Source organism: Cervus canadensis, chromosome 19 (assembly GCF_019320065.1).
Source record: "Cervus canadensis isolate Bull #8, Minnesota chromosome 19, ASM1932006v1, whole genome shotgun sequence".
In the NCBI taxonomy this organism is placed as follows: Eukaryota; Metazoa; Chordata; class Mammalia; order Artiodactyla; family Cervidae; genus Cervus; species Cervus canadensis.
The window spans coordinates 8,736,574-8,754,865 of record NC_057404.1 but is presented as its reverse complement, the minus strand read 5'-3'; the positions used below and the strand labels follow the sequence as shown (position 1 = coordinate 8,754,865).

The window sequence follows — 18,292 nt, the reverse complement described above, 5'->3', positions numbered from 1 at the left end:
ATTAGTGATATTGAGCATCTTTTCATATGCTTTTTGGCCATTTGTGTATCATCTTGGGAGAAATGTCTATTCATATCCTTTCCCCGTTTCTAAATTGAGTTACTGGATTTTTTTGTTGTTGCTGAGTTGAAAGGAATGGCTTTTAAAATCAGACTGTTCTTGGCTTCAGTCCCAGCACCTCCATTTGTGAGCTATTTGACTAAAGACACTTGCCACAGAATCCTCAGCGATCTCATGGGTGTGATAGTGGTACCCACTTCATAGAGTTAGGGATGTTCGGCAATCTCTGAGGAAGGACCCAAGAAATGGGAGCTAGTGCTCCATGATAGAGTGGTCTGTTCCTGAGGGATATGAAGGAAATGAGAAGACTGCCTTCTCAGTCCCCTCCACAAACGGCAGCCGCTTTGAATTCCACCTTCCCTTTGATCATCACTAGACTTTCAGGACCAGCGAACGGTTGTGCTAGGACAGTCAGAGACTCTGTGTCAAATGGAGGACACTCACGTTACCAAAAAGAACGTCTGGCATCCTGGGCGGCATGCTGGTGGTTTGCAGAATGGCTTCAGCTTTTTGGCAGAATGCTTGTCATCGTCCGAAGTCACAGCCAGAGGAAACCTGGGTCCTTGGGAAGCTGCTCCACCCCAGGTGCACACATGGGGTCCAGGCACCACCTCGCTGAGTGGCCATGCGCTCTCAATTCAGAGACGGGAGAGCCGTGGGCCGTTAGTGCTCTAACGGATGCAAGGGACTGGTTTCTTTTCAGACTCTTGATGAGAGAGACAAAAGACCAGGAATCATTATAAAGAAATTAGTCACAGATGTTTCGCTCTTTAAAATCATCCCCCGGCAAGAGGTTAGACAGCATGTGGCTTTCAAGATGTCCAGGAAGTTGACAGGCGCAGGGAGCTGTGACCTGGCCAACCACGCCCACGGTTGCCAGGCTTCGGGGGGTCGGTTTCCCCCCGGGCTCACCTTCCCTGGAATTAAACTGAGTGTGCCTTACCTGGTTTCTCTGTGTTCTGCCAGGATGTTTCAAAAACTATCTGTCCTCCGGAGGGGCAGGTAGGTAAGTCTTGACCCAATTGCTTCGTCGGTTCAAGCTCAGCAGTCAGCTTCTCCCCTCTCTGTCCTCTGCGTATGTGACACCTCTCGCTTCTTACTCACCAAAGCTCTCAGTGTGCTGACATTTATCACATTCAGTGATGGTCAGAGAATTTCACAGTTCCCCTTTAATGAGTTTTTGGGCACAGTAAATCATGGTAATGGTCTTAAAATTTGCTTACTACAGCATCAGCTTTCAAAAAACATTTGAGCTTGGCATGTCCACTATAAGTTATGTGATTTATAAAGTGAGGAACTGTTTGAAATCTATTGAAGTTTTGAATGAGTATCAGGGCACAGAGACATCTCAGTGATCGTATAGTTTCCATCTTCTAGTTGAAAACATCAAAGCTCAAAACTTGACTAAAGCCAAAACCCAAGTTTCCCCACCGCCCAAGGGTTGTGGATTCCCAGGAGGAATGCCACCTCCCAGGCTGATTTCTCTCAGGACACAGCCCTTAAAAGGAAGGCAGTGAGGCCGGGGCTTTCCAGGTGGACAGGTCACATTTCCACATATAACCCGACGAGCATTGTGTGGGATTGGGGGAAGGACTGGGCTCACTATTTTAAACTTCTTATTTCATATCATGGACTTCCCCATCCCCTCTCCCCAGAAAGGCACAAAAGTATTTCCTAACTTTTTAAGTCCTGAGCTTCCTTTCATGGATTCCGACCTCAGATCACATCCAGATAAGCATTGTGTAATGGGATGGGTGGGGGAGATGATTATTTAGTCACAGTTGCAGGAGGGGCAGGAGGGAGGGCTTCTCGCAGTTCCTCCCGGTCGCTGACTGAGTCAGAGTTCACTTGGGGCGTCGTGCAGGCCCAGCCCAGCCAGGCTCCCCCGCCGCCTTCCTGGACCACCTGTCCTCCCGCTGCCCCTCTGGCCTTTCCCCTCGGTCACACATCCCCTCTGCCTCCCGTCCCACTCTGCTCCCGCTTCCCAGCAGTTCCCTCCGTCTCAGCGGCTCCTCTCTGGGGATGACAGGACTGGAATGTGACTCTCATCTGGATTAGTTGAGTTGAGTGACTTCCGGTGCTCCTCTCCGGGGATGAGGCTGAGTGTGTCTGCCCCACCCAGCCCTTTGTTCGGGCCCGGGGGTCAGGGTCCCACCGTCCGCTCCTGAGGGGCGTGCCCCAGGGCTTCAGACCCTGTCAGAGGGCATTGAGGATGGAGGCCAGTGCGGTGCTGACACCCGTCTGGAAGCCACGTCTGCATGTTCAGTGAAAGCAGAGAGCATGAAGAGCGCTTAGCTTTGGGAAGTGGGGCTGTAGGTAACTCTTTTCCTTTCTTCTTTTTTTTTACTTTCATAATTTTAGTGTCTCTCATTTCTCTGCAGTCAGTTAAAGTAGCACCCTTTTCATGGGGGGAAAACCAGTCAGCATTCCTAAAAGTCTTCACCTGAGCCAGAAGGTAGAAAAATAGGGCTTCCCTCCTTGTGAATCACCATTTTATCATCTTCCTGGTCCCTCAAGACTGGACCCCACCGAGGCAGCTCTCCGCGGCCCCTCTCCTCCGCGGCCCCTGTTGCTGTCCCCGCCTCCTCCTCCCGCGCAGCCCCTCAGGGTCGGGTCTTGGGGCTCTGCCCTCACACAGGGGCTCTCTTCGCCTCAGTCTCTGTCAGCGCATCGTCTAGGAGCTAATATCGTTTTCAAGTGAAAGTCCAAAATTTACAAAAAGATCCATCCTCTGCCAGCGACAGGAGGAGGGAGGTCTGTATAATCAACGTACAGAGATTCTGAGTGTGAAGTTGTCTGTGGAATGCTGTCCCAGGCATTGGGTTTAATGCTAGATGAAGGAGCATGAGGTGTAGTCAGGGAGAAAAAAGGATGGGAGCCGCTGAGTGTGGACATAGCCTGGTTCAGGTCTGACTTGGAAGGCTGTGGCTGCCGAGGGGAAGTGCTTTTTAAATTCCCTGGAGGACTTTGGGTATTGTCTTGTGTTGGTGCAGTGCTGTTTTGTGGCGTGAACCTTAATGATTTGGGGGTTACAACTTCATCAGGATAAAAAGATCCTTTTCTACTCCAAGCTTTCTAAGTATCATTTAAGTACAAATTAAATAACACTAAATCTATCCATCTATATTATAAAAGTCTCTGTGACAGAAACTGTCTTAACTCTTGATTCCTTCACATAACTTTAGTACTTTCTTGCCTTGAATGTATTTTCTCCAATCTTATGTTGAAAACTTGTGTTTGTCTCATGTCTTGAGGCTGTGGAGTTGTCCTGTTTTTCTTCATCATCTTACAAGTGTTCAAGTGATTTTAATTGAAAGATGGGTTCATCCGCATTCTTGTGGGGACTTGGAAGCATGTGTTTGTTGAGTGTGTACCTGGGTGGTGTCTTGCAGCTTGTTGGGGTGGAAGAAACTTCCAAATCTGCCTCCTGTAGCAGAATAAGATGTAGCCTAGGTGTCCACCTCAAGACCTGGCTTACAATAGACACCATAGGACAGCCCAGGACAGTCTCCACGTTCACGGCACAGATGGCAGGTTCAAGTGGATCCCTTGTTCTGATCTCCGGGTCTTCCCTTCTTACAAATTTGGGTTTTGCCAGTCCACCAAGACTGAAAATACCAGTTTGTTCCTTTAGGTCATAATAAAACCTTGTTACCTGTGCTTTCAGAACTTTTCCTTTCTTTATTTCGTATTTTTTTTTTTTTTGCTGCTGACCTCTTTTTTAAGGAAACTTTAAAGAGGCCTTATAAAACATTAAATCAGACCTGCTATGCTGAAATGGAGTGGAAGGGTAATTTAGAACCACATGTACTCCTGCTATGAACTGGATGTTTATGTCTCCCCTAAATTCATATGTTGAAGCCCTTAATTCCCTGTGTGTTGGTATTTGGAGGTGGGGCCTCCTCGGGGAGGTAACTAGGTGTAGATGAGGTTCTAGATGTTCAGACTGGGCAAGTACAGTGGAAAAAGATGAAATGAGGACTAGAGTTAACAAAGAAATCGCAAGTTATAAAAGAAAACACCTCACAAATGACTTTGGAAGGGAGAGAAAGTCATCATCAGGGAGTCTGGATTCAGAGGAGCCTGTGTCTGCGTCGCCAGCCGACCTGGAGACAGAGGAAAGTGTCCTGATGCGGAGCCAGATCAGATCACCTGCGGGAAGAACAGCACCGCCTGTGACTGCTATATTAAAGAAGTCCCCGGGCACCCTTGACAGCCTGGCATTCGTCCCCAAGCCCCCAACGAATTGAAAAGCGTAGTCGATGATATTGGGACCAACAGACCAAAGGCTGGAAGGTGTCTCTGCAGCTTGGGATCCCCCAGCTAAAGAAGGATGTGATTTGTAAGAAATGTGTGTCTTCGTTGGAGTCTCGTCATCCGTGTCAGCCGTGCTGGCAGTGGCTCCGTCGCTGTGCGGCAGGTCATCACGTGTCGTGTCTGCCTGTGGTCACAGCTTCATGTCTGTTTTCTCTGCACAAGTGTCTAAAGCCCGCTAGGTGGCCTCCAGGAGGGGTTGGAGGGAGGGGTGTGCTTCCTGGGTTGAACTTAACTGTTTGTAGCTAACTGATCTTAGTAAACCTAGAGATACATGGGATTTTGTTTGTTTTTAAGATGAACATTTTGAAAAGCAAGAGTAATTTATGTTGAGTGCTAAAGAACCCGCATGCCAGTGCAGGAGACTTGGGTTTGATCCCTGGGTCGGGAAGATCCTCTGGAGGAGGAAATGGCAACCCACTCCAGTATTCTAGTCCAAATCCCGTGGACAGAGGAAGCTGGCGGACGATAGTCCACGGGGTCACAGAAGAGTTGGACACAACTTCTGACTAAACGAGAGGTGGATTCTCCGAGGTGGGATTAGTGCTTTCCTTTCTTACAAGTGAAAAAAAAGGGAGAGACCAGAGTTCTGTCTCTGTGATGTGAGGGATATAGCAGGGAGGAGGCAGACCTGGAGGAGGGCAGTCCTCAAGCCCCTGGCCCTCCCAGCCTCCAGAACTGGGAGAAGTGAGCCACCCATCGTTGGCACGTTGTTGCAGCAGCCTGAGCTAGGACCGCTCCGCTCCCCGTGCCTCTCCTGGTCCCCACGTGGACTCTGCACGCGGAGCGTCCCGGGTACAGTTTGGAAACCAGCCCTCCACATGCAGCCCCTCTACTCTCACCCGGCTGTGGCCTGATCCTCCTGACGCCCTGTGCTGTGGTCGGCGGGGATTTGAGGGTGAGGATGTTGCTTTCCTCTCTAGGCCTCTTCTCACCTGCCCAGGACGACGGAGGCCCAGAAAGGCCCCTCGCCCTCAGGTGGGGTGTCTGGAGCTGGCCTGCTGGGAGGAGGCACTGGAAGACACATGCTAAACAAAGGAGCTGCTTTTGTGCAGATGATTAAAAAACAGGAGTGGAGAAATGGTGAGCTTATCTGCTAGTTGTGTAGTTTTCTGTGTCAGAAGACTCATCGGTCTGTGTTTCTGACTATTTATGTTCGTATTTGGGGGTTTTCTGGAAGCAAATTTATTATCACTGTAATTGTGTGGGTAGTTGATCTGGATTAGGAGGGAGGGACCACTTTCTAATGCATTTCCTAAGAAATGGTATTAATTTTAAACAATTGCCTTTGACAAAGATAAAAACAAGGTTGGTCTTGGTGTTTGCAAGGCATGCTGTGTTACATTCAAAATTTTTATTTAATGATCAGGTCATCCGTAATGAATGGAGTCATTGCTGAATTAATTTGAAATAATTTGAAAAGTACCCCTGTTCCCAAGTGTTATATGAAACCACCAATTAAAGTAAACCTATAACCTAGAATACGTGTTCCAGTCATCAGAAACCCAGGCTGCTGGGTCCCGCCCCCCGGGTTGTGATCTAGCAGGTCTAAGGTGAGACCAAGAACCTGCAGTTCTAACCAGTCAGCAGGTGCTATGGGTGCTGCTGGCCTGCAGACCTCACTGTGAGAACTTCTCCCGTGGACTGAACCCGCGGCCTGGGTTCTGTGGATGGTGACCCCACGTGCTGGTGTGGGCAGCGGGATCAGGGAGACGTCTCCTCCTAGACGCCCACAGTGAGGTCCAAGCAGTGTGGGCTTGACCAGCAGCTGTCATCATGGAGGGTCAACCGTGTGAGTGGTGAATGTTGGGTGGTCCCACCCCTTTTTGAAAATCCATGAGGACAAGCTCTTAAGGGCTCAGGTAGCAGCTGGGGCAAATCCCCATGTGGTCAATGCTCACGGGCTAGTTGTTTTCCCACTTCTGCTCTGGAGCTTCTGTCAGGATGGCAGTCTTGCTTATTTAGCACAGGAGACCCTTCCCTCTTTGACCAGACTCATTTCTTACAATCTGTATGCCCTCCTTCCAGTGCCCCCCCCCCCACCCCGCTAACTTTTCCAGAGTCACATGGAACTGCTCAAAACTCCCCAGGAATTCATCGCAGCGTGTCGTTTGAATTTCCTCCGTCTTCAGGGAGTGGCCTTCCTGGTCACCTTTCAGGGCTTGGTGCCTGGCCCTCCCTCCACCGCTGCCCTCGCCCCACCCCAGTGGAAGGGGCAGCCGAGGGGCACCTCTCCTACAGGGAGGTCTTCCATCACTGCCCTCTGCGCTTTGGCCACCCCTGTGGGCTCCTGTCCTGCCACTTGTCATGCTGACCTGGCACAGTGGCCTCCTCGGCTGTCTCCTTGGGGACAGCAGTTGGTTCATTTCATCGTTGGTCTCGGAATGAACTAAATGCATGATTGGATGATGAGCACTGCAATTTGTAATGTTCATATTTTGTATAAAAAGTCATGTATCTGCATAAATGTCAGATGTCTCCATTTAGATAGCTATATGTAAGGTTTATATAAAGTTTTTAAAATGGTTTTTCTTAAAATTGAGAATAAAGCTGCTGAAGAGAGCTGAGCCCCAGTCACTTGGGCCTGGAGTGGTGTGCTGCCTGGGGCCCTCGGCGTCCCTTCCTCCTCCTCTTCCTGTTTGCCCACTCCCCTCCACCGAGCCCGTCCTTCCTGACTTCTCTCCCTCCTGCTTCACATTTCCCAAGGGGCTGCAGGCTGCCGTGACCTCCTGCTCCTCTGAGCTGCTCTCGCATGACGGTCAGCCCCCCAGCATACCGTTCTCAGGATCTTAGCAGCTCTGCTGGAGTTGCTGAGGGAGCATAAAGGACCTGGCAGGGTTGGGAGTGACCGGAGGAGTCTTCTCAGAGGGCATGACCTCAGCTCAGCTCTGGAGGAGGAGGAAGGGAGTCAGCCACACAGACAAAGGCCAGAAGGGCCACGCAGCCGCCTGAGAGTGGCCAGGCCTCTGCAGTGCTGGCTCCTCTCATGACCACGGGTTCCGGACGCAGCCCCGGAGACCCGGGACCACGCTGTTATTTTCTTCATAAGAGTACGTGTCTCTCTTCCCCAGTATCCTTCAGTCAGCCAGTCGTCTTTTTTATCCTGAGCCCCAGTCTGATTATGGAAAAGTCTAAACAAAGATTTCCCCAGCTTCAGGTTAAGATGATAAAATGATGGTGACGGTGATTTGCGGCTCAGCATGTGCCCCTGGCCCAGAACTGCTGTTAGTGCCCACAAGGGTCTGTCACACAGTCCCTGCCTCGGAGCCGTGCGAGGCAGACGCCGTTGTCCGCTGTGGACGAGGAGGTCGGGGCACGGAGCGGTCACGGGGCTGCTTTCTGGGTCGGGCAGTGGCAGCACACATGTCATCAGGGCCTTGTTTGCCTCTCCGTTCATTCCTGTCACCCCGAGGCACTGGGAGGAGCCAGCCCAGCTGCACTAGCAGGTCAGCTCTGAGACTCACCGGGAGGCTGGGAGGGTGAGATGCACGGGTGCTCAATGCTGCCTGGCGCAGAGTAAGTGCTGGGGGTGAATTGCTGGAGCCTCACTGTCCCCATGGGAAAAGGACGGAACTCGAGCTAAGTCATCCTCTAGTGTCCCTTTCAGCCCCACATTTCCGTGCTCCTGCAAGGGCTGAGGATTCCCTCAGGCCAGGGCAGGGAGGGCGGGTGAGCAGGAGCGTCCCCTGGGGGGCAGGCCTGGTCCGGACGCACCCCCCGCCCCCCCCCAACACACACCCGCAAAGGCCTGTGACAGTGGTGTGCTTCTCCACCTTACTGTGTCTCATAAAACTGCAGGGACCACAGTTTGAAATTCAAGGTTATGTACGTGGTAACAGGAGAGATGAAACTATGACGAAGATGAACATTTCATGTTCCCACTGAGGCTGAGTATTTGTTCCTCTTCATAGTTTTGTTGGGGCTTCCCTGATAGCTCAGTTGGTAAAGAATCCGCCTGCAATGCAGAGACACCGGGTTGATTCCTGGGTCGGGAAGATCTGCTGGAGAAGGGATAGGCTACCCACTCCAGTATTCTTGGGCTTCCCTTGTGGCTCAGCTGGTAAAGCATCTGCCTGCAATACGGGAGGCCTGGGTTCGGTCCCTGGGTTTTGTTGTCTTTGATCAAGAAATGGGAGTCCTGACCTTTGATCCTTGCAAAAAGCATATTATCATCTCCCTTGCAGATGCAAAAACAAATGCCATTCTTTCAAAGGGTAATTTATCCAGGGCGCTAAATAAAAAATTCACATGTCTGCAGCATTTTCTTGGTTCTTTTCAAGCTTCTGTAGGCCTTGACTTTCTCAGGCACTTCCTCCCCCTCTGGGGCGGCGCTTCCCTCTGAGCTCTCACAGCTCAGCCCCAGAGGGAGGCCCCCCAGGCTCCCCAGGAGCGCCTGCGTGCACCTTCCTTCCCTCAGTCATCTTCTCCTGCCTCTGCCCGGCTCTCCTCCCTGGACTTCGATCACCCTGTGCCTTCCTGCTTCTCCATGAGCTGTCGTCCCAGCCCCTCACCAGACTGAGTCCAAAAGTCATCTTTACAGACCCTTGGAAACTCAACCCCACGTGCCTACTTTGGGAAGTCATAGGGATAGAGATCTGTAGGGCTCTTGCATTTGTTTCCAGTTTGTGCATTTCTTGGCTGCTTAAAAATATCGTGTGCCTCCCCATTACATCTTACTCCCACTGCACCCCATCTCAGGCAGAGGTAGGCTCCCTGTTCTGTCTTCAGAGTTTACTCTCTTCCCCACCCCCAGCCCTTCTCCACATTGTTTCCTAATAGCCCTTCATTTGTCAGATCTGCTAAGCTCTGCATTCCCTGATGGCTGGGGTATCGTTCCAGGGCTAAAGAATGCAAAAATGAGATAAATTTTCTTCTAGAAATTGTAAGAGCCCAAATTCTTCCATCATTCCCACTGATTAATACCTAAATAAGTCAGTCAGGCTGTCGATAACCTGGGCAGGACCATTCTTTTTTTGTCTGCGCACTGTCTGGTCATGAGCAGAATGGCTCAGTGCATAATGCTCACCTGCATTTCTTGTGGTGCTGCTCTTACAGGAAATGGCTCTTATTATTTCCACCCATCTGAATATTACTTGTCCTTAAAGCGCAACCACCAGTTCCAGCAACCTGATGCTGGTAAGAATGACAGCTGATATTTTATCGAATGCTTCCTCTGTGCCAGGCTTCCCCGCCCGCACACTTCCATATGGAGGAGGTGTTCGTCTCTGAGTGTGTCCGACTCCCTGCAACCCCATGGACTGTAGTCCGCCAGGCTCCTCTGTCCATGGGATTCTCCAGGCAAGAATACTGGAGTGGGTTGCCATTTCCTTCTCCAGGGGTCCTTCCCTGACCCAGGGAGCAAACCCAGGTCTCTTGAGTTGCAGTCAGATTCTTGACCATCTAAGCCACCAGGGAAGCATCTACATTGAATGCTCATGCTAATGCTCTGAGAGGCACTCTGATGCAAATTTTGCACATGAGGCTGTAAGTGTAAAGTGTTCAGACCACCTGTTTGAGGTTAAGTAGCTCGGTTAGTGGTGGAGCTGGGATCTGGCTCCAGGGTCCAAGGCCTTGACTTGATGCACAGGAGAAATTCATTTTCTTTGCTGAACTTCTTGTACACTTTGTATTTCTCAGCAGTCGTCTACTTCTCTCAGTCATCCTTGATATTTGAGGGACTGTGTCATGTTCATAGGGCTTCTGGATTTCTAGTAGCAGGTGTCAAAAACTTAAAAATACTGGTTTTTAAAAAATGAATGTTTCTGAAAAATTCCTTTTTCTTATGCTCAAGTCACTTCAGTCATGTCTGACTTCTTGCAACCCCATGGGCCAGAGCCCACCAAGCTCCTCTCTCTATGGGATTCTCCAGGCAAGAATACTGGAGTGGGTTGCCATGCCTTCCTCCAGGGCATCTTCCCAACTCAGGGATCAAACTGCATCTCCTGCATTGCAGGCAAATTCTTTACCACTGAGCCACCTCATATAATGCAACTGTAGAAAAATAGCAAGTTGTTTTTTTTTTTTTTTTAATTATTTTCCATAAAGCATCCGAAGAAGTCAGGATAGGGTGCAGAGAGATGAATTCATTTCTTGGTGACTTTCCTGTGTGTGTCTGCTGTTTTCCCAGGCATGGAATATAGCAGGGACCGCCGATATCTCTGCTCCCCTGGTATCTGTTCTGTTGTAGGAAAGGTGAGGTTTGAGCTTTGTAAACTGTTTGACAGCATTCATTCATGGACTGCCTGTTTCTTTCTTAAATCTACACGTTCCTTTTCTTTGTTTTTTTTTAAGAAGTTTGCTTCAGCTGTTGGTACAACAGATGCTGCAGATGTGAATCCCTATTGTTAACTTTTCTCCGGAGATTAAACGTTCAGTTTTAATTCTTGTTTCCAAGGTCTGTGGGACATAGTTAAAACAGAGGTTTGAGAGTAACTGGAATTTTAAACGTTTTCTTTCTCTTTTGGCATGGGAAATCAGGACTTTTCAAAAGGGATGGAGGTAGTTATATAATGCTCTATCATGGGATAAGAAATAAAAGCAGAATATTGGTGAGTAGTGTCTCTTAGAAGGTCTGTCTCTTCATTTTCTTCCGGCAGCTCCTCTTTCTCACAGGGGTACTTAACACATCATTTAATGTCATGTCTTTAAAAGGAGGAGAACTGCAGTTCACACTTGGAATCAATGTCTTGTGAAAGTGCAAGAAAGGAGCCCTCCTTGTATTCCAGACTTCACAGAGCCGGGGGCTGGACAGGTGTGAGGCCAGGCACACGTTCCTTTTCCTCCCGCCCTGGCACACCAACGACGCGCCGTAACGTTCCTCCCCACACGTGTGTGTGCAGAGGGGACGTGGCAGCAGAGAGCGGCTGAAGAACAGTTGGGCATTGACAGTATTGGCACCCCGGCATAGATCATATTTATGACTCTCCTGAGAATGTTATAGCAGTGATTTAGGCAGAGGCAGCTGTCTCTTAGGGGCCCTGAATTATGGCTGGTTAAAAAATTCTTAGAACCCATTGAAGGCTATTGTTGCTGAGCGTCTACATAATTTAAGCCCTCTGCATCCTGTCTTTATAGGAGATGTCAGAATAGTAAAAGCCAGTCCCAGACTGGCCTGTGCCTGCCGCTCTGCGGTTGGGTGGCTTTGCAGACTTCAGAGAGACGGCTGGCACTGCCTGCGGTCTCCGCAGCTGGGTTGGTCAGAGGAGAATGCCGTTTCCCACACTGTGCCCCGAGGGCCCGGAGCCCAGAAGGTGTACGTGTTTGCAGAGGTTCACAGAGAGGGACTGACCAGCTGGCCTGGGGGTGGGGGAGCCGGCTCTGACTCCGCACTGAGCCGACCTCTTCCACGTGAGCCTCTGGCTGGCTGCCTCTCAGCACGAACATAAGTTGAGGACAGAAGCGAGGTCCCCACGTTGTCCTGGAGAATATTAGAAACATCAAAGCCTCTCTCAGACCACCAAGCACATCTCATCCTGGGTGCATATAAAGGACTCGACAAATTCTGGTGTCAACAGCTTAGGAACGATCCACGTTAACTCATGCATTTGTTTATGATTAGGGCAAGGTCCTAATAATAAAAGCAAGCCAGCAGTTGTCCAACAATTTTCATGCTATCCTCACCCTGCCACTCTAGTCCGGCCCCTGCATACAGGAGTGTATACCTCACGCAGCTACGCCCCAGACACGCATGCACACACTTGAGTGATCAGCAAGTATAGCCTTATCCCAGATCTGGGTCTTTTTCCATTGATGAGATTAGCCAGGTCACATTTAGAATAAACAAATGTTTATCCCCTTTGTGTAAATTATTAGTAACTAGGTTACTGTTAATATGAACAAAAGATAGTATATTTTAAAAAATTGTTAGAGACTAGGACACCAGTAATTGTTATCACATAAAATAAACTTGGTGAAGGGGATATTTTACCCCTTCCCAGGGTTTAGGAGCGAGTAAGTGATGGGTATTTTATTCTGATTCAGGTTCTCACTGGAGGTGATTTTGTCCTCCCTGGTCCCCAGTGGGCATTTAGCGCTGTCTGGGTGTTTTTGATTGTTAGTGCTGGCATGAGTGGATATTACTATCCTCTAGTAAGTGGTACCCAGGGATGCTTATAAACATTCCGCAACGCACAGAACAGTCCTCTGTGATAAAAAAAAAACTAGCCCAAAGTGTCAGTGGTCCTGCCGACGAGACACCCTGCTGTAAATTGTGAGGTTTATTTGCTGAGCTGTGTAGCGGATTAGCCTTTATTGAGTTAGGTCACACTAGTGCTCATAATCCATTGTGTTTGCACTGGGCCTTGGTACCCTGACCAGGATTGGGACGAGCTCCAGCCATGTGTGGAAGCCTGAGTTCAGGCAGCTGATGGCGACCCTTGGACTATGTTCTATGGGCCATAGAACAGCCGAAGAAAATGAAGAACTGACATGATAATAAGTACCTAGGGTCGCGGGAGGGGTCAACAGTAAAAATGTGGTGTGGAGCCCAGTTTTCTGAGTGTGTTTTGAGACCACCAGTGGTGGCATCCCCTGGGAGCCTGATGGAAATGCAGACTCTCAGGCTCCCCTCAGACTGACTGAGTCGACATCTGCATTTCTGCAGGATACCCATGTGCGTCTGAAAGTTAGGTACTGGGTAAGCATTTTTTACTTGGAGGAAAATATATCTCGATTCAAACTGTGGCTCTGACTTTTACCAGAGGTGTGACCTTGGCCACGTTATAAAACCTCACTGCACCTTAGTTATTTTGCCTGTAGCAAGGGGATAACATCACCCACCTCTTGAAGTGGTTGTGACAATCAAACAGGCTTATCTGTGCCGAGGACTCATCACATGGTAAAAGCTCAACGAACTGAGCTGTGATGAATAAAAAGAAAAAGAAGGCCAAAGTAGAGAACCCTTTTGTTGTTCAGTTGCTCAGTCGTGTCTGACTCTCTGCGACCCCGTGGACTGCAGCACGCCAGGCTTCCCTGTCCTTCACCATCTCCCAGAGTTTGCTCAAACTCACGTCCATTGAGTCAGTAATGCCATTCAACCATCTCGTCTTCTGTCATCCCCTTCTCCTGCCTTCAATCTTTCCTAGAATCAGGGTCTTTTCTAGTGAGTAGGCTCTTCGCATCAGGTGGCCAAAGTATCGGAGCTTCAGCTTTAACATCAGTCCTTTCAGTGAATATTCAGGACTGATTTCCTTTAAGATTGACTGGTTTGATCTCCTTGCCATCCATGGGACTCTTCAAGAGTCTTCTCCAACACCACAGTTCAAAAGCATCAATTCTTTGGCGCTCAGCTTTCTTTATAGTCCAACTCTCACATCCATAACATGACTACTGGAAAAACCATAGCTTTGACTAGACGGACCTTTGTTGGCAAAGTAATGTCTCTGCTTTTTACAGAGAACCCTAGGGAAGCAATTTGTGTCTTAAACCTCACAGTCATCATCACCAGACAGTGCTTGGACTCTTTGCAAATCTGATTTCTTTGAATAGGAAAATAGCGGAACCTGGAGTGTCATAAGCTTCTGTAGACTGTGGTTCTTGTCAGCAGCCTAGTTGGCCGAGAGTGGGTGGGTCTGGGGACCAAGCAGCCAGCATTCCTAGACACGTTCCATCCGCCCAGCCTGAGGCACACTGCTCTGTTCATTCTGCCACAATTTGAAAGTTAACATAGTAGGAATCTTTAGGACACTGAAGGAGGAGAAAGGCTGTGGCTGACAGGAAGGATGCAGTTTGAGGAAGGAGACCACGAGAGTTGAGTCCTCATCTTACTGATAGGGTTTAAGGATGGGGAGGAGTCTTCAGATTCAGTCCACTGAATGCTCAGGTGACGGGGCGGTCCCTGGGGTTTTTTCTATATACACATGAAGGTCTGCTGAAATCCGGCTCTACCCACCGCCCCTGCGCCTGCCGCATCACCCCTGACAGCTCACGAGAATTACTTTTTGGAAACAAGAATCTTTTATGAACCAGAGGGAGGGTAAATACTTCCAGTATGAGATAAAGCAGAACTTGAATCATAACTGCAGGGTCCAGCAGAGTGTCAGCAGCCAAGATGGTAAAAGAAGAAAACAGACAACAGAAAAAGGGAAGGGCTCAAGTGGAAGACTTTGTGCTGCAGAATAAGATTAAATTAATAATACTGACTAAAGTTCCTTTTGAAAAAGGGATTAATTTAGACTGTATTGTGTTCAGTCATGAGTGCCCCTCTAAGTATACAGGTTGTGGGAGGTGATTTGTCTTCTAAGTGTTTTGCAAGAGAACATTTTTTCAACCTTTGATTTAAACCAGAGCAGGTTTGCAGTATTTTCTTTAATTTTCAATTATAAAAATGTTTATTATCACAAATTTTAGAAAACTCAGGAAATAAAAAGATGAATGGCAATCATACCAAACCCAGAACCTGCCAATCTCTTACTCAATTATTATTTATCAAGCACCTGTTGGGTGCCAGGGACTGCATGGTGCTGGGCAGACCCTCATGGACAAGAAGGCAAAGTTCTAACCTCTGAGCTTACAGTTGAGTGACTACATTTTGATGTGTTTCCTTCTAGTATTTTTTTGTCTGCCCTTAGTATGTGGTAGCCAACAATAGGAGTTAGCATTCCCTGAATTCCTGTGTGTTGGACCCTGTTTTAGGTGGTTTGTATGTATGTATTAACTCAGTCCCTGTAACACCATTATGAGGGAGGGGTTATTATTCCCACTTGAAAGATTGGAAAATGGAGGCTCAAAGAGGTTAAGAAACTTGCTAAAGATCACAAAATCCACAAATGAAGGGTCTTGATTAAAACCATTAAAAACCAGGCAGCCTGACCTATTAATCACTGAACTGTCTGCCTCTCATAATATTTACAAAATTGAATTCATACAATATAGACAGTTTTGATTCCTGCTTTTAAATTGACCATTACACTGAGCATCCTCCTGTAACGTTCATAAATGGTTCTATTATTTCTTACCTCCAAAAACGTACAATTTTAGTTCATTTGTTTAATAGGCTCACAACGAAACAAGTGTAAATAAAAATGTGATAAGTACTTTTAATGGCTTATTATTTTTTTAATTCAACATTTTTAAGAGGAGTTAAGGTGGATGACTTACGTTAGGAAATTAAACATTTTGTGGCTTATGCATGATTTCACAGCAGGAAGACAAACCCAGCTTTAGATAGAAGGCAGTGGTGATGACTGTTCTGTCAATTAGACACAGCATGGAATTGTGTTAGAGCCACTGGGTGGGAGAGGGAGTGTGTTGCCTGGTGGGCTGTCAGGCCCAGGTTGCCTGCACAGGCTCTTCCCTGCATGCGTTGAGAATGCACGAGTCAGATGGGGTCCACTTGTGGGGGAACTTAACGCTGCTCTTCATGGCCGCTTTCGTGGTGAGCCGTGGGGCTGTTCTCTGTGCCTGTCTGTAAGGCACTGGTTTCTGTAACACTGCACCAGCAACATCATGCCTGCAGTTGGGAAAGGCACAAATTCTTGAACTGTAAAGAGATTTCAGCTAAGAAATAGAAATTTGAAAATTGACGGCATAAGAGACATTTGAATTGTGAAAGTGGTAATCACTCAGTTGTGTCCAACTCTTTGCGACTCCATGAGCTGCAGCCCTCCAGGCTCCTCTGCCCATGGGATTTTCCAGGCAAGAATACTGGAGTGGGTTGCCATTCCTGTTTCCAGAGGATCTTCCCGACCCAGGGGTCGGGCCTGGGTCTTCTGCAATGCAGGCAGATTCTTTACCAATTGAGCCACCAGGGAAGCCCCTTGTAGGTGTTTGTAATTGTAGGAGTATCTATAGAAAGCATGAACTTACTGTCTCACCCTGGACAAATTACCAGGCTTCTCTGAGCTGTAGCTGTCTCTTCAGGATGATACTTGCCTTCTGGATTTGGCATCAGGATGAAAGAAATCTGTCCGTATGAACACCTGACATGGTGCCCAGCGCTTGGTAGGAGAACTATTAATGGTCACTGTTACTATTGGCAATTAAAGATTAAAAGCTTTAATCTTCTTTTAAAGCACCTAGCCTTATAACGCAGTGGTCGGGAATGTTCCTGAAGCCAGACTGCTTGGGGTCCAGCCCTGGCTCTGACTGCTTCCTGGCTGTGTGGCGTTGGGCAAGGCGCGTAACTGCCTGTGCTTCAGTTAGTTCCTCTTTAGAACTGCATCGTTATACCATACCTGCCTCTGAGGGTGGCTGAGAGGTAAATGAATAATTATACATAAAGCCTGCAGAACAGTTTGGATCAGAGTGAACGCTACATGAAAGTTTGCTGTGGTTATTAATCATGTAGTCATTAATTCAGAAAAAGGTAAAGTATTATACCTTACAAAGTAGGTGTCTTTGCAGATTTCCCCAGCTGCTGTGACTTCTTACCATTTGATGTAACAGTATAACTTGTTAGATGTTTGTAGCTCAGGTGTAGTTTTTCAATTCATAGTAAAACTTGAATTTTAAATTTAGTAATGTCATTTTTAATATCTGAATGAGCAGAATTTTCTGATTAGGGACTATATTTAAATACAATTTTTTATTGAAAAATGGCCATTCTGGATGTGGTATATATATACAGTGGAATACTTCTCAGTCATTAAAAAGGATGAATTTTTGTCATTTGTTGCAATAAGAGATGGACTTGGAGGGTATTATGCTTAGTGAAATAAATCAGAGAAAGATGAAAACTGTATGATCTCCTTTATATGTAGAATCCAAAAAATACAATAAACTAATAAATATAACAACAAAAAAAGACTCACAGAGAACAAACTTAGTGGTTCAGGGGGAGGTGGGATGAAGGGGAAGTGGATAAAGGGTGCAAACTACTATGTATGAAATAAACTACAAGAATATATTATACAACACGGGGAGTATCGCCAGTACTTTGTGTGAATTATAAATGGAGCATGACCTTTAAACACTGTGCATCGCTGTCTCACACAGCTGTGACAGATAATGTGTGTGTGCTCAGCTGTGTCGGGCTCTGCAGTCCCAGGGACTGTCGCCTGCCAAACTCCTCTGTCCTTGGGATTTCCCAGGCAAGAATACCGGAGTGGGTTGCCATGCGGTGATCCCAGGGGACCTCCTCGACCCAGGGATCGAAGCTGCGTCTCTTGCATTGGCAGGCGGATTCTTTACCCCTGTACCACCTGGGAAGCCAATATATAATACTGTATAGCAACTATACTTCACTTAAAATAAATAAATAAAAAGGAAGAACAGGAAAAGCTGACCATTCTGAAATGCCCTTTTCCCTCCTCAGATTACTCAGAGCTGGGAGAGCTTCCCCCACGATCACCACTAGAACCAGTTTGTGAAGATGGACCCTTCGGCCCTGTTGCAGAGGAAAAGAAAAGGACATCTCGTGAACTTCGAGAGCTGTGGCAAAAGGCCATTCTGCAACAGATACTGCTGCTCAGGATGGAGAAGGAAAATCAAAAGCTGCAAGGTTGGTCTTCTTTTTTTAACACTGAACTGGCCTGATGGTGGTTTAATTGGTCCTGACTCTGGAGACACATCAGACGTAGATGTGTTATTAAAAAGAAAAAAGCAAGGTTCTCCAACATACATAAATATACATATTAAATGCCTGTTTTACTTTTTTAAAGTAAAGTTAATACCTTTTAGTTTCTGGAGGTTTAATGATAATTTCACCAATTGTAGTAAGTTGAATCTTCTGAGAGACATCCTTCAGATGTAAGCTTTAACTCTCTGAAAAGCATCTTTTGTTTTCTTCTTTCTCTTTGTCCCTGCTTTGTCCTCTGCTGTAGTCTTTGCCTGGGTATTAAGTGTGAACAGATCCTACTTAAATCATTATAGTTCATAACCTCACTCTGTACTTTTTTAGTGAGTTGCAGGTAACCTGAAAAACAGAGGACTAGACTTCAGGTTAGCTGAGCTCTACCTGTATTGATACTCAGGTTTTAGA

The 18,292-nt window shown here is 47.5% G+C and overlaps 1 protein-coding gene across 6 annotated transcripts in view; it reads left to right on the top strand.

Moving 5' to 3' along the window:
- Window positions 1-18,292, top strand: part of TBC1D1 (TBC1 domain family member 1) — a 226,065-nt gene that overhangs the window by 160,318 nt on the left and 47,455 nt on the right. For all 6 annotated transcript variants that reach the window (XM_043438111.1, XM_043438110.1, XM_043438109.1 and 3 more), the window contains one exon: window positions 17,627-17,812. In XM_043438111.1, the coding sequence (XP_043294046.1) occupies window positions 17,627-17,812 (186 nt within the window). The remainder of the gene's footprint in view (window positions 1-17,626; window positions 17,813-18,292) is intronic.